Source organism: Scyliorhinus canicula, chromosome 1 (assembly GCF_902713615.1).
Source record: "Scyliorhinus canicula chromosome 1, sScyCan1.1, whole genome shotgun sequence".
Lineage (NCBI taxonomy): Eukaryota > Metazoa > Chordata > Chondrichthyes > Carcharhiniformes > Scyliorhinidae > Scyliorhinus > Scyliorhinus canicula.
In genome coordinates, this window is record NC_052146.1 from 67,264,381 (window position 1) to 67,280,944 (window position 16,564).

At 45.9% G+C, this 16,564-nt stretch overlaps 1 protein-coding gene across 2 annotated transcripts in view; it reads right to left on the reverse strand.

Moving 5' to 3' along the window:
* Nucleotides 1–2,709: 2,709 nt before the first annotated feature.
* The window catches only part of tcn2 (transcobalamin II), a 55,834-nt gene continuing 41,979 nt past the window's right edge, over nucleotides 2,710–16,564 (reverse strand). For both annotated transcript variants that reach the window (XM_038792255.1, XM_038792266.1), the window contains exons 7-10: nucleotides 13,841–14,012; nucleotides 10,909–11,104; nucleotides 8,456–8,577; nucleotides 2,710–3,292 (exon numbers count right to left, since the gene is read on the reverse strand). In XM_038792255.1, coding sequence (XP_038648183.1) covers nucleotides 3,231–3,292; nucleotides 8,456–8,577; nucleotides 10,909–11,104; nucleotides 13,841–14,012 — 552 coding nt within the window. In that variant the 3' untranslated portion in view covers nucleotides 2,710–3,230. The remainder of the gene's footprint in view (nucleotides 3,293–8,455; nucleotides 8,578–10,908; nucleotides 11,105–13,840; nucleotides 14,013–16,564) is intronic.

Genomic DNA, 16,564 nt, shown 5'->3' on the forward strand with positions numbered 1-16,564 from the left:
TCTGATGGAGATAATATGTTAAACAGACTGAAGGCTCTGCAAAAGAAGAAAGACGCCAACCATACATTAGGATCATAGGAACTGCTAGTCAAGAGAAGACCTAGGGTACTTTACCTCCTACCAACCTGGCAGCTGTATTACACAACCTAAGTGGAGTTACTCTTTAATCATAGGTGATCAATTAGTCGACAACAGACCCAGGCATAGCACGCAATAAACTGGTGTTGGAGAGGTTACGGTACCACACATCCATGATGAAAGATAATCAACCTAATGGTTTTCTCTCCACAGATGTTGCCTGACCTGCTGAGAGTTTCCAGCATTTTCTTCTTTGCCCCTCAGATTCCAGCGTCAGTACTATTTGCTTTTGGATATAGGTCCAAAATCACCTCTTCCTTCCAAGGACACTACACTAACCATTGTAATGACCTCGATGGCAACATAGGTAGATGCAGGAACACGGAACATGATGTAGGAACATGAGAACAAATTGACAACAATGTGCTACTAGCTGAGGAATAACTGCATGAACAGAACATAAACAAAAGAAGGCAGAAGTTATGAATACTTTTAATATTAAAATTTTTAAAAACAGGATTACAATATTAGCAACAGTTTGCAACACCTCAGGCTACATGGAGGTAAGGATTGTTGATATTTCCCAGTTGCCTCATCCCCTTGCACCTGACAATATGCAATCAGCAAAATGTTCCTTGATGTCATGGTCAACTACAGTTCACTCAGGAAATCAGAGATGCTGTTGCACATGCACTTTCGCATACATGTTGTGGTCTGAAGCTATGGATGGTCATGGTCAAGGAACCAACTTTCTTTCCATCACATAGCTGACAAGAAACCATTCCTGCTCTTACTGCCTGCCAGTGGCTAATAAAAAGGACTTTACAGCTTTATACTCAACCTGTTTGGCTGCATTATGAACACACCTTCCTTGACCATTGAGTCCTGGGGCGGAACTCAAAGATACGGACACTGCTCACTGCACCACAAGGCCTCCTGTGGTTACTGGAACTATTTATCTATTAACCAGGTTTATTTACTCAATTGCTAATATCAACCGAAGAGCAGGTTACTGAAACAAAACCAGTCAAACAGCATCAGTATCAAGATGTAACTGGTAGCTTTGCAACATCAGAGTGCGACCCTGGTCTGGTGGGGAAAGGATAACATATTTAAGAGTAGAATTTTAATGATGTCAAGCGATTGCTGTTGGCCATTCTGAGAGTCGCCGTCTAACGTGACACCGCCGACTCTCTAACTCCCACTGCCATTCTGCCCTTGGAAAGATGTCCCGCCCATGAGTGCTGTTGGTCAATCAGATTGGTCAACAGCTCTTCAACCGGGCCAGGCACAGTGCTACAGTGGCCAGATGCTATACTGCAGTGCTCTCCTGGGACTAAGTCCTGGGACCTTTGAAAAAATAAGTCCCAGTGGTGGAGGGGGAAGGGGACACTCAGGGGGGAATAGAGAAAGAAGGGGCCCGATTGCAGTGTTGGCTCGGATGGGGGTCCAGGGGTTCCACTTCAGGGCCTTAATAGGTGAAAGGCCCTGCACTCCCCAAGCGTGAAATTGCAGCTGGATTTGGGCAGGCATGTTCCTGGGGAGAATCCCATCCATTTAATTTTACGCCTCAGGATCTGCCTTGGGTGGAGTGTAAAATTCTGCAGTAGGAGCATCTCATGAGCCATGCAGACCAGAACATCTTGGTTTCCATCACTGATCTGTGCTAAGTTGATGCAGAGTAGGAGTGCAATAATTGGTCCCAATAACTGATCAGAAACAAAATATTAATTAAAAACAATCTAGGAATTCACACTGAATCACTAACCAGGGATTCCTGCTATACCATTCAGGTGTTATTTATGAGCAAGGACAATATCTGCCTAGGAGGCAATGCACCCTGAATTTCAATAGCCAGCAGACGTTTGCTATCTGGGCTTCCAAGCAAAGAACAATCACTTAGGTAGGTAAAAGAAGTCAGCTCGCACAAAAGGAACTAGTATCTTAATCTATCCTTCCCTCAGAGTAACACCTCCTCAGTCTCTTTCTCACTACAAGTAACCTTGCCAGCTCCTGTTTTTCCTCAAGATATTTTTGTTCCTTTTGACAGGAATAAGTTAGCAAATTTCAAAAAAGCAACACAACTGACACCGAGATCTGTAACCGCCCAGATTGTTGCACCCGAGTTTGAGAGATCAGTTCACAGTCCAGGAGTTTTGGATGCACTACCCGAGAGGCCCGTTACTCAGAAGACGCTTTAAGCTGACATGGCATTCTCTGCTTTCAGTTGTCTTGGCTTTTTACCTCCACTTCCGAGCATCTCTCGGCCAATATCATTACGTTTTCCCAGACGTTTTATGAAGCTATGTTCTCCATGGCACTTTTTGAGATGCTTTATCACCATATTGCACTGTATCCCAGCAAGTCGTCACTTCTGGAAAAGTAGGGCACACCATAATACACTTGCTAAGTCCATGGAAATCTGGTTGGCTGCATATTCCTCAATATGTGGGCAGCACGGTAGCACAGTAGTTAGCACCGTTGTTCACAGCGCCAAGGTCCCAGGTTGGATTCCCAGCTTGGGTCACCGTCTGTGCGGAGTCTGCATGTTCTCTCCGCATCTGCCTGGGTTTCCTCCGGGTGCTCCGGTTTCCTCCCACATGTCCCAAAAGACATGCTGTTAGGTAATTTGGACATTCTGAATTCTCCCTCAGTGCACCGAAACAGGTGCCGGAATGCAGTGACTAGGAGATTTTCACAGTAACATCATTGCATGATTAATAAGCCTACTTGTGACAATAATAAAAATTATTATATAGGTGAATGGAGGGAGACTTCGCCCACATTAACAGTCTTTGGTAGCAAAAAATGAACTTAAGAAAAAAGGAAAGATTGTGAACTGTGTGCTTGATACGATAATGTGAAGGTCAATCGGAATCTTTGCCAACAAGGCAAGATAAATCGGACACTTGCTCAATCTGTAGTTGTGGCAGGAGCTGGTTAGCTGGGAGTGCCAATGTCATTCGCTACTTGAGATCTAGGACCAGTTGTTATGTCAGAATGCAAAAAGCTAATGATTATTTTTTATTAGGTTAAAGATTCTTGATTGCTAAACTTCTATTTAGTGCTCGAAGTATTAATCAGTCACTGAGTAAACTGGACACGGGCGTGTGGGCAGCTGAGGTGAAGGAAAGCAGCTCAATGTGCTTTTGCTAGAAATTACTTAGCTGCAGGAGGATGTGCTCTCCTGGTTGAGGATGATAATCCTTAATCCCTGCAAAGAGAAGATTGAAAACACAGCATGAATAAAGATAAAGGGTCACTGTTTGAGTGGCAGTGAGGGGCAAGTTAATTCAGCATCTAAGAGGTTATTAATATACAATCTCATTGAGGACCTGGGTTCGCTCCCGGCCCTAGGTCACTGTCCATGTGGAATTTACATATTCTCCCCATGTCTGCGTGGGTCTCACCCTCACAATCCAAAGGTATGCAGGGTAGGTGGATTGGTCACATTAAAATGACCCAGGGTTGGCCCACTTTCTGAGATATATTAATGTTGTAACCCACCTGAGGGTCACAGAGTGTGGACCATCAGGTTCCCCGTGACCTCAGAAGAATACAAACTGCCCTGGTAAAGGGGTGGAGACTTTATTGTTAATCTTTACCATTGTTTCCATGTGGCCGCTCTGTCAGGATCTAACACGAGCGACGAGTGTAAGTGGAGCTGCAGGCGGTCCGAATTCTCGGACCTCAGCTCCCCTTTTTTATTTAGGCCTCAAGAGGCCTCCCACCGACGGCAGACATGCCACACTAAGGAAAGCTTGAGGCTGGTACGGATGGCTGGTCACAATATGTGGCAATTTCTTTTCATGTCAATATCATTATTGGGGATGAGCGCCAAACAGTCATCCTTCTGACAACTTGCGGGGCTGCCACGTACAACATGATCAAGCACCTGACATACCCCAATGCATCGTACACACAATCTTTCACGGATTTGGTCGCATTGGTGGGTGAACACTTCAAGCTCAGGTCAGGTCCATAATCATTACCATTTCAATACCACCGAACAGATCCCGGGGAAGTCCGTGACAGACTTTTTGGCTCACCTGTGGAAGCTCGCGGATTTCTGCGAATTTGGGGTTTCACTGTCCGAAATGCTGCGAGATAGATCAGTTTGTGGAATCCTCAACATAGCGACTCAGAGAAAATTATTAACCAAACCGCAACTAGACCTAAAGAGGGCAATTGAAATAGCTCTATCCTGCAAAAGGAGACATTTATTCACACAAAAGAGTGGTGAGCCTGTGGAATTCATTACCACAGGAAGTAGTTGATGCTAAAACTTTGAATATATTCAAGAGGCGGCTGGATATAGCACTTGGGGAGAATGGGATCAAAGGCTATGGGGAGAAAGCAGGATTAGGCTATTGAGTTGGATGATCAGCCATGATAGTGATGAATGGCGGAGCTGGCGCGGAGGGTCAAGAGGCCTCCTCCTACTCCTATCTTCTATGTTCTCAGCCTTGGGTGTTCAGCCTCCCGCAGAGAAAGGCCTTTTTATTTGGGTGACACAAACTCCCAATCCTGGGGGGCACAGCCATCGAGGGGTGGATCGTGTCAGAAGGGCCCAGATACCAGACGGGCGGTTTACCCTGATCCTGAAGACCTAGCAATGAACCTGGCTGCCTGGACCAAGGTCAGAGGCACTGGGGAGATGGCCTGCCCACCCACCACACTGCCAGGTATGGCTGCCTTCCCTGATTGTGGGCATTTTGTTTAGACAACGCTACTGAGGATTGCCAACTAAATTGCATCATTGTACCGAGCATTGCACCGAAACGAGTCACGCTGCACATCAATGGCCACCCAATCTTTTTTTGAAATATATAAATTTAGAGTGTTCAATTCATTTTTTCCAATTAAGGGCAATTAAGCATGTTCAATCCACCTACCCTGCACATCTTTGGGATGTGGGGGTGAAACCCACGCAAACACAGGGAGAATGTGCAAACTCCACACGGACAGTGACCCAGGGCCAGGATCGAACATGGGATCTTGGCGCCGTGAGGCAGTAGTGCTAACCACTGCTCCACCATGCTTTCCTCCCAATCTTGATGACGCTAGATTCAGGAACAGTCTCTGTCATCAGCCGATGCACCTTAGATCGAATCCAGTGAGGGATATCAGTTTTCACTTCGCAGGATATGGAGGCTTTTTTGGCCACCTTTACCGGAGAGCTGTTGGAAATCGCTGGGACTTCGATGGTCCTGTCGGATACGGACAATAATCTGCATGCTTGCCATTGCAAGGTGGTGGCCCTAGATGACTGGGCCGAGACTGCCTGAAGCGTCTTCGCCTCCACTGGCAGGTTTTCTCAGATGTGCTCACATGGACCAACCGGCAAACATGCAAAATACCCCAAAGTTTTCCAGAAGGGGTTGGGCATCATTCAGGGAGCCACGGTGATAATTAGCACTGATCCATCAGCGCAGCTGAGATATTTCCGTGCCTCGTGAGTTTGGGCATCATCCACCCCATACAATTTGCAGATTGTGTAGCGCTTGTCATTCCCGATGGCACCATAACACTTTGCAAGGATTACAAGATGATGCTAAATTGGGTTTCCTGATTGGACTGTTACCCCATACTAAGAATCGAGGATCTTTATTCCAAGCTCAGAGGAGGCCATTCCTTTATGAAGCTCAATGTGAGCCATGATTACCTCCAGCGGTTTTGGACCCAGAGTCCAGGAAATACATAACAGTGAATACACACCGGGGCTTTTATGAGTATACCCGATTGTCTTTTGGGTGCCATCTGCATGTGCGATATTCCAGCGAGAGATGGAAACATACTGTGGGGCTTACCGTATGTTGCGGTCTACTTTTTTTTTTCACTTTAGAGTACGCAATTATTTTTTTCCCAATTAAGGGGCAATTTAGCGTGGCCAATCCACCTAACCTGCACATCTTTGGGTTGTGGGGGTGAAACCCACGCAGACATAGGGAGAATGTGCAAACTCCACACGGACAGTGAGTCACAGTCTACCTTGATGCCGTGTTTGTCACCAGAACATCAGACCAAGATTGTTTGAGAAATCTCAATGAAGTACTCCACCATTTTTCGGCTGCTGGGGTTCAGCTCCGGAATGAGAAATGAGTGTTCCACACCTGGGAGGTCACGTACCTTGGTTTTAGCATGGACCAAAATGGAGCAACAGCCTTTACAGAGGTGAAGAATCAGCTCTCGTCTTCACAGCTGCTTACCCACTTCGAGCCCGCCAGGCAGTTGGTGATCACCTGCAACCCCTCGCCTTACGGCATTGGAATGGTTTTGGCTCATTAAATAGATGATGGAGCATAGTGGCCCATCGCATTCACACCCTGGACTCTTGCCATGGCCAAGCAAAATTACTGCCAAATTGAGAAGGTAGGACTGGCCATGGTATTTGCGGTTAAAGAATTCTATTAATAAGTCTATGGGCATACATTCATGGTGTTGATAAATCACAAGCCTCTGTTGGGTTTGTTCAAAGAGGCTAGGGCAATCATCCCGTCGCACCTACGGATCCAGAGATGGACTTTACTGTTGGCAGCTTACGAAGACGTGTTAAAGCACTGCCCCGGGATGAAGATCCCTCATGCAGATGCCTCGAGTCACCTTCCCCTGCCACCGGCACCCACCTGTGCCATGGAGGTAGTCTTACATTTTATGGACACATTGCCCATCACAGCTTCCCAGATACATGCCTGAACCCAGATGGAATTCCAACTAGCCCGTGATCGGAACATCATCGTCTACGGGATCCAACATCTCACTTTGCCTGATGGCCTGAAAGCCTTCACACAAAGAAAGATCGCAGAGTTCAGTACAGAAGATGGTATCCTTTTGTGGGGGACTCGAGTTGTGGTCCTACAGAACGGACATTGCCCCATCTTGGGGGATCTCCCATAATGGGCACCCTCTAAAATGAAAATGCTGACCCAAAGCTATGTGTGGTGGCTAGGCATCGATACAGAGATCGAGGAACCCGTCCAGCAGCCAGCCTGTGCCAGAAGCTTCTGCTGGCAGCATACCATCACCCTTGGGCGCGGCCAGGACAACCTTGGTCTTGACTCCACATTGAATTTGCTAGCCCTTTCCAGGGATCATTGTGTCTGATCCTTGTTGACGCCCACTCAAAATGGGTGGACGTTTGCCGCATGCCGTCGACGACCCCAAAAGCCATGATCGACAGGCCCCGACAGTCATTTAGTACGCATGGCATCCTGGAGGTCCTCTTTGCCAACAATGGGACAGTGTTCACCAGTGTGGAATTTAGGCCGTTTTTAGGGATGAATGCGATTGGTCATGTCCGCACCGAGCCATGTCACCCAGCTTCCAGCGATTTGGCTGACGGGCGGTCCAAATGTTCAAGCAGGGAATGAGAAAACAGCCTGTGGGTTCCTTCGAGACATGCTTGGCCCATTTTCCTTTTTGTTACAGAGCCACACCCCATGTTACCAAGGGGGCGGCTCAGAGTTGATCATGGGGTGGTGCCTCCACATACGCCCGAGCCTTGCATTGCCGAACATAGGCGGTACATCCGCAATGGGCAGAAATGGTCGCTATCGGACTCTGGCAGGTGCGCACCTCAGGTGTTTTTCACCCGGCGACGTGGTGCATGTCTGAAATTTCGGTGATGGAGTTACGTGGATTACAGACGTCATCGTCACGCTGACACACTGGTGTTGTACGTGGCACATCTGGAGTCAAATCGGTATGTGGATAACCTCTGCAGTAGAGCTCCAGCGTCAGTCAACCCCCGTTTGGATGAGCCAACACGGTTTGTTCAGTCACCACCTCCGCTGGCACTGACACCGTCACCACAGGTCCCAGCTTCCCAGGACTCCAAAATGTTGAAGGCAGAGGATCTTGATTTGGAGAGACAGCCACCAGCGGCTGTTGAGGACTAGGATACGGAAGTCCGTCCGACGTCGGTGACACAACTGAGACGCTCGACTCAGAAATGACAGTTCCCTAAGCGGTACACACCGCCCGGGACCTGCACCGACAACGCCCAAGTGCCAACCCAGGGCAAAGAGGGCCAGAGGCCGGCCCAGCTCAGCAATCTATCGTGGCAGACACCATTTCGGACTTTGTTGGGGAGGGGGGGGGGGGCGTTAACTCTCATGAGGATCACGGGGTATGGACCATCAGGTTCCCTGTGACCTTGGAAGAATACGAACTGCTTTGACAAAGGGTCACCTGGACTCGAAACATGAGCTCTTTTCTCTCCCTATAGATGCTGCCAGACTTGCTGAGATTTTCCAGCATTTTCTCTTTGGTTTCAGATTTCAGCATCTGCAGTAATTTGCTTTTATTGGGGGCTTTTTATATATATATAATATATTACCATTGGACTGAGCCATCACTGGCCCAAATTATTTCTCACCTTTTTTAAGTGGGGTGTTCTCTCCTGTAATCAGATGCCAATAGGTTCTTGCTGTATCTTGTGCCCTTAGGTGGTGTACTGAGGTCAGAAAAGGTCCCCACAGAGTCTGCTTGGTCTCAAAACTACAGGAAGTAGGGAGGAAGCAAAATGTTTTAACGGTTACTGAAATGCAGGAATTAAGCTCCATCAATTGACCAGTTCCTCGCCTGAAAGAGCAAAGACCAGAAATGCTCAGCACCAGAGTCGAGAAGAACAGTGCCGAATGTAATTAAGACTCTCTGCATAGTCCAGTGAGTATACATATCATGTGTTAGCTGTTACATATCAGAGGGCTCCAGGTTGGCACTAGGTTGGCCATTCTCTGCCAATGCAGTGGCGAGGATGCTAGCATTAAACTCAGTGTCATTATTTAGAAAAAGGACCAAGGTTCCTGGTCCTAATAACTGGACCGTGGCCTCTTTTAGGAGGTACCTGTGTGACTACAAACTGTGGCTAGGCCTTGTGCAGTAATTTAAATTATCTGTATACCTTGGATTATCTTATAACCCTGCTTGAATGCCTTACCATTGGACAGAGCATTATCTTGTAACAAAGGCAATGTAATAATCTTGGTGGACTTTAATCTCCAAATAAATTGGAGAAATGAAATTGGCAAAGGTAGTCTGGAAGATGAGTTTGTAGCCCATTTTTGCAACAGGATCCTAGAACAAGTTGTGGAACCACCTAGGGGCGAAGCTATTTTAGATCTGGTATTGTGCAATACTCCCAAGTGGGGTTATTTAGTGGCGTTAAAGTGAAAGATTCTCTGGGAGAAGGTGCTCATAATACAATTGAATTCTGTTTGAGGTTTGGTAGCGACATATTCAAGTCCAAAACATGAATCTTAAATTTATCTTCAATTACATGGCTAGGAGGACAGAGCTGGCTAAGATTTCTTTAAAATAAATTTTGAGTATCCAATTTCTTTTTTTTCAATTAATGGACAATTTAGTGTGGCCAATCCACCTTCCCTGCACATCTTTGGGTTGTGGGGGTGAAACCCACGCAGACACGGGGAGAATGTGCAAACTCCACACGGACAGTGACCCAGAGCCGGGATCAAACCGGAGACCTCGGCGCTGTGAGGCTGCAGGGCTAACCACTGCGCCATTGGCTGGCCAAGGTTGATTGGGCAAGTGGATTGAAAGATATGGGTCGGGGTTCTCCATTTTGACGGCACCCAGAAGTTTCCCGACAGCCTGGGGATGCCCCACAATGGGAAACCCCATTGACCGGCCAGCGTAATGGAGAATCTCGCTGGCGGGTCGGGGCAGAAATGTGGCACGGCAGGGTGGTGAATCCAGCCCATGGTGACAAATAAACAGTGGGAAACATATAAATAAACAATTCTAAATGTTCAACAAAAATACACACTGCCATTAAAAACAAACACTCATTGAGAAAGATCTACCCGGGCAGCATGGTGCCGCAGTGGTTAGCACTGCTGCCTCACGGCGCTGAGGACCTGGGTTCGTACCCAGCCCCGGGTCACAGACCGTGTGGAGTTTGCACATTCTCCCCATGTCTGCATGGATTTCACCCCCACAACCCAAAGAAGTGCAGGTTAGTTAGATTGGCCATGCTAAATTGCCCCCTAATTGGGAAAAAGAATTATTGGGTACTATAAATTTATTAAAAACCATCTATCCATGTGCTTTCCGGGGAAGCTAGGGTAATTTTAGGTTAAAATAAGAGGCTTATAATGTAACAGTAGTAGGTCTGAAGATTGGGAGAGGTTTAAAGATTAGCAAAGCATTGATTTAGAAAAGGGAAAAAACTAGAAGGAGCGTAAACTAGCCAGGGATATATTTATTTATTTTTAAAATTTCAAGTGCCCAATTCTTTTTTTTCCAATTAAGGGGCAATTTAGCGTGGCCAATCCGGCTACCCTGTACATCTTTGGGTTGTGGGGGTGAGACCCACGCAGACACGGGGAGAATGTGCAAACTCCACATGGACAGTGACCTATAAGGTTAGACTGCATTGGAGCTTTGTGGCGGGATTTTCCATGCCTCCACTTTATTATTATTATATTAATAATCTTTAATAACTTTTATTGTCACAAGTAACACTGCAATGAAGTTACTGTGAAAATCCCCTAGTCACCACATTCCAGCACCTGTTCAGGTACACAGTGGGAGAATTGAGAACGTCCAAATTATTACCTAACAGCACGTCTTTCGGGACATGTGGGAAGAAACCGGAGCACTCGGAGGAAACCCACACAGACACAGGGAGAACGTGTCACAGTGACCCAAGCCGGGAATCGAAAATGGGACCCTGGAGCTGGGAAACAACTACGCTACCGTGCCTCCCAATATAATACTGGGATGGAATTCTTCTGTTTCTGTGTTGCAAACACTATGCAAAATTTTGCAGGATACACCGAAACATCTACAAATTTATGATCTTACTTGAAATTTGTGTCATTCGTTTTTGCTTCATTCAATACTTCAAGGAGAGACGTCCTCTGATATAGTGGCAGCTCGGCTGTGTAAATGACAACCCTGTTTATGTTCCTGACTGTGAGATGAACAAACCCAGTCTGACGGTTTGAGTTAGGTTCAGTCTGGTGACTAGTGGTAACCGAGTGACTGTGCTTTTGGCCATCTATTCAGAGAGAAGCAGAATTATACAGGTTGTATCATTGAAATGAAACCATACAGAGACCACATTGTGAATTTCTGACCCTTGCCCCACATACTGATCATGTGTCTGTCACCATTGGGTGGTGTGAAGTTATTATACCTTGCGATTCATAGAAGTTCAAAATAATCACCCTTTAAAATTTCAATGCTGGATCTTCATTGAATAAGTTTCTTAGATCACACCATGGGTGGCATGGTAGCACAGTGGTTAGCACTGTTGCTTCGCAGTGCCAGGGTCCCAGTTTCGATCCCCGCTTGGGTCACTGTCTGTGCGGAGTCTGCACATTCTCCCAGTGTCTGCGTGAGTTGACTTCTGTTGTGGGAAAAGTCTTGGAAAGGTTTATACGAGATAGGATGTATAATCATCTGGAAAGGAATAATTTGATTAGAGATAGTCAACATGGTTTTGTGAAGGGTAGGTCGTGACCAAACAGGTGGATGAGGGTAAAGCAGTTGATGTGGTGTATATGGATTTCAGTAAAGCGTTTGATAAGGTTCCCCACGGTAGGCTATTGCAGAAAATACAGAGGCATGGGATTCAGGGTGATTTAGCGGTTTGGATCAGAAATTGGCTACCTGATAGAAGACAAAGGGTGGTGGTTGATGGGAAATGCTCTGACTGGTGTCCAGTTACTAGTGGTGTGCCACAAGGATCTGTTTTGGGGCCGTTGCTGTTTGTCATTTTATAAATGACCTGGAGGAGGGCGTAGAAGGATGGGTGAGTAAATTTTCAGATTACACTAAAGTCGGTGGAGTTGTGGACAGTGCAGAAGGATGTTACAAGTTACAGAGGGACATAGATAAGCTGCAGAGCTGGGCTGACGGGTGGCAAATGGAGTTTAATGCAGAAAAGTGTGAGGTGATTCATTTTGGAAGGAATAACAGAAAGGCAGAGTACTGGGCTAATGGTAAGATTCTTGGTAGTGTGGACGAGCAGAGAGATCTCGGTGTCCATGTCCATAGATCCCTGAAAGTTGCCACCGAGGTTGAGAGGGTTGTTAAGAAGGCGTAAGGTGTGTTAGCTTTTATTGGTAGAGGAATTGAGTTTCGGAGCCATGAGGTCATGTTGCAGTTGTACAAAACTCTGGTGCGGCCGCATTTGGAGTATTGTGTGCAGTTCTGGTCGCCACATTATAGGAAGGATGTGGAAGCATTGGAAAGGGTACAGAGGAGATTTACAAGAATGTTGCTTGGTATGGAGGGAAGATCATATGAGGAAAGGCTGAAGGACTTGAGGCTGTTTTCGTTAGAGAGAAGAAGGTTAAGAGGGGACTTAATTGAGGCATACAAGATGATAAGAGGATTAGATAGGGTGGACATCGAGAGCCTTTTTCCTCGGATGGTGATATCTAGCACGAGGGGACATAGCTTTAAATTGAGGGGAGATAGATATAGGACAGATGTCAGAGGTAGGTTCTTTACTCAGAGAGTAGTAAGGGCGTGGAATGCCCTGCCTGCAACAGTAGTGGACTCGCCAACACTAAACGCATTCAAATGGTCATTAGATAGGCATATGGACGATAAGGGAATAGTGTAGATGGGCTTTAGAGGGGTTTCACAGGACGGCGCAACATCGAGGGCTGAAGGGCCTGTACTGCGCTGTAATGTTCTATGTTCTATGTTCTTCCGGGTGCTCCGGTTTCCTCCCACAAGTCCCAAAAGACGTGCATGTTCGGTAATTTGGACATTCTGAATTCTCCTTCAGTGTACCCGAACAGACGCCGGAATGTGGCGACTAGGGGAGGAAATGAAAAACTGAAATGAAAATCGCTTATTGTCACATGTAGGCTACAAATGAGGTTACTGCGAAAAGCCCCTAGTCGCCACATTCCGGCGGATTTTCACAGTAACTTCATTGCAGTGTTAATGTAAGCCTACTTGTGACAATAATAAAGATCATTATCTTGAAAATTATACATGGAGCAGGCAGAGAAAATGTAATCGCAGATACTTTATCATAACTTTAAGATGAGAGAAGAATGGAACGTTTAAAGTTGGGAAAGAAAGACTGAAATGGACTATACTGATTTTTAAATTTGCATGCAAAATATGCCGAGCTTTGTATCATAGTGTAAAACTTCTCAAACGCCTCGAGGAAATCATCAGCCTCTCAATTCATCCTTGCCAGTAGCTGTGTTCTCATTCTTGTGGTGGCCATTTTGTTTCTACAGTTTTCTCCCGTTTTTCTCCGTCACTAATTTGGGTTGATTTTTCTCAAATCTAATTCAGCATTTATTTCAATTATAATGCCTGGGTTTTACTCACAGACACCCACTGCCACCATGTTATATCTTGTCGTTCTCAGATGTCTGAAATAATCGTATCTTTAAATACAAATACTGAAGTTTCATCAAACATATTTTGCAAACCACACCATATGCTGTGGACTTATGAATTGTTAGTTCCATACACAGGCTGTAAGGCAGTCTGTTAAACTAAAGTTTATATACACAGAGACATCTAGCTCCCAAATCATACTGGAGGAATAAAAATATAGCAGAAGCAATGGCTAAACCATACTTTGTGGCTGTTGTGGAGAAGGAGAATCAGTCCTCAAGCTCCGTTTCTTTTACAAGTCCATGTAATACGTTACCTTGGCAGCATGCTGCCCTCTCCCTGCAGCTAAGCAATGTTTACCTCAGTGATTCCCCTATCTTTCTTAGCAGCTCATCTTAGTAAAATCTCATCCTTTGCTTACCACGCTCTTTGCTGCAGTCTATTTGGCCAATATCCAGGTAGGTTTTTTCATGTAGGACAGGTAGCAGTTGAGACAGTGCCATTGGATTATGAAAGGCTCCCTTCTGGGCCTCAATCAGTAATTTCTCTTTTCCCTTAAGCCACCTCGCTTTATCTCTCACAGCCAACAGAGCCTACAAGCAACAGATTATTAATGTTCAGTGTTAATGTCAATTGTATAATTTACAAACGAGGATATGTTTTGGCTAATAACTATTATATAGAGAATGCATACTGGCATCAGTGGGCTGTAAGAGTGGGGTACAATGACTGCCCAGGAGAACAGCAGGCTACAAGCAGCACGTACTGAAGTATGAACAGAATAAAGAACAGATGCTGTGGAACAACAGTGTTTACAATTTCTGAGCCCTTCAGAACTTTCAGCTCAATTCCCAGGAGTTCACAGAGCTTTACAGCACAGAAAGAGCCCCTTCGGCCCATCGTGTCTGTGCTGGCCACCAAGCAAGTCACTCCAATAAGCAAATCACTGCTCGACGGGTGCCAACATTTGACACTATCTGGTCTCCGTATCGCTCTGGGAGAACTGCGTACAGTTCTGGTCTCTATCGTTCTGGGAGAACTGCGTACAGATCTGGTCTCCGTATCGCTCTGGGAGAACTGCGTACAGTTCTGGTCTCTATCGCTCCGGGAGAACTGCGTACAGATCTGGTCTCTGTATCGCTCTGGGAGAACTGCGTACAGTTCTGGTCTCTATCGCTCCGGGAGAACTGCGTACAGATCTGGTCTCTGTATCGCTCTGGGAGAACTGCGTACAGTTCTGGTCTCTATCGTTCTGGGAGAACTGTGTATAGATCTGGTCTCTGTATCGCTCTGGGAGAACTGCGTACAGTTCTGGTCTCCATATCACACTCTTGAGCACTTGAATTGATCATTGGAACTGCAATTTTCTACTTAACAAACAGTCGCTTGGCAGGAAAGAACTTGAATATTGCAGAACGGAGAAACATGTTGCCAAAGTATTTCCCCTTGCACTTATCAGGACAAAAGCATGAATGTCACATTTCAAAATGATAAAACAATTTATACTGCCAAGGAAAAGGATGCTGACTGCTATATTCTGTGTTGTGGCCATGGGAAAGATGCACACACATCTAGTTTATTGACTTGTAAGATAGTTCATTAACAAAATGAACACACGGAAAGATAATTAATGAACTATAATACAAATAGTAACGAATAAGTGAATTCTCCTGGAGGTACTTCTAAGTCCTCCAGTACGACTCACTACCAACTGCCGGATCTCTCGAGTCAAATGGTGGAACACTGACCCCTCACCTGCTGGTCAGAGGTCGTGGATCAGTGGAGTCACATGGTGGAGCACCATTCCCCATCTGCTGGTCGGAGGTCTTATATCCAATTATATGCATTGTGATGCATATCACAACATCCCCCTTCCTTTGGAAATATAAACGTTTAACAAATCTAACCTTGCTTTACAAAACATGATATGCATAACAATTTAAAATGTGTCCCTTCTACACAGTTCATTACACGTTCAGTCTTTCACGTTAATGACATCTTCTTGTTGGTCGCCGGAACATTGGCCGAATATGTGATCTTGTTTAATTTTTCGAAAGACCGGTTTTCTGTCTGGTCTTTGAGTCACCAACTATTTCAGCCTATTAAAGCGATGCTTCCAACTCCATGTGTGTTCTTGTATATTGGCCTTATTACCGATGGTTGTGTCTTCACTATCACAGCTGCTACCCGGTAAACCAACTGTGTCCTCGATTCTTCCCTTACCCTTCCTTCTCTTTTTAAAAAAAATAGCCAGCTCTTTCATTCTCCTTTTCTTCTTAGCTTTAGTGGCATCATCTGTGAAGTTGGAGCAGTTCACTCACATCTGCCTGTGCGCCTAGAGCATCATTCTTGCTACTTGTCTCGGCAAGGGGTTAGCTGTTTCTGGATCCCAAAATGGAGGTGTTACTTAACCGAGACACAATAGGTCAGAGAGCGAAGTTCTATCAGTATGGTTAGAATGGGGAGCTCTCCCACAAAGCAGCATGGAAGGAATCATCGTGCTCCTGAAAGAGTTTGCTGCCTTCTTGGGCTACAAACTCAACATGAGCAAAAGCGAGATCTTCCCGGTGAACCCGCAAGGGGGAGGGACAGCATTAGTGGGACTGCAGTTTAAACAAGCCCGACACAAGTTACGCTACCTGGGGATCCAAATCGCTCATGACTGGACGGGGATCCACAAATGGAACTTGACCAGTCTGAAAGAGGAAGTCATAAAGGACCTGCAGTGATGGAACACTCTCCCTGGCGGGGAGGGTACAGACAATCAAAATGAACGGATTGCCCAAGTACCTCTTCCTACTAAGATCCATCCCGATCTATATCCCCAAGGCCTTTTTTTACTCACTGAACAAGTTAATCATGGCGTTTGTATGTGAGGGAAAGAATGTTAGGATCACAAAAAAGATTCCACAGAAAACAAAATCCAGGGAAGGATTAGCCCTCCAAAATCTACAATTCTGCCACTGGGCAGCGACAACGGAAAGAGTGATGGGATGGATGATGCACTATCAATGACCACAGAAGCGAGGTTGTAGTCCGAACTGAAGGCTTTAATAGACAAGATGTTTCCCCCAGCAGCTCAGGTACAGAAAGGAAGCTGTGGGGGGATACACGGGCTCTTATACCCCGCCTTACTGGGCAGAGC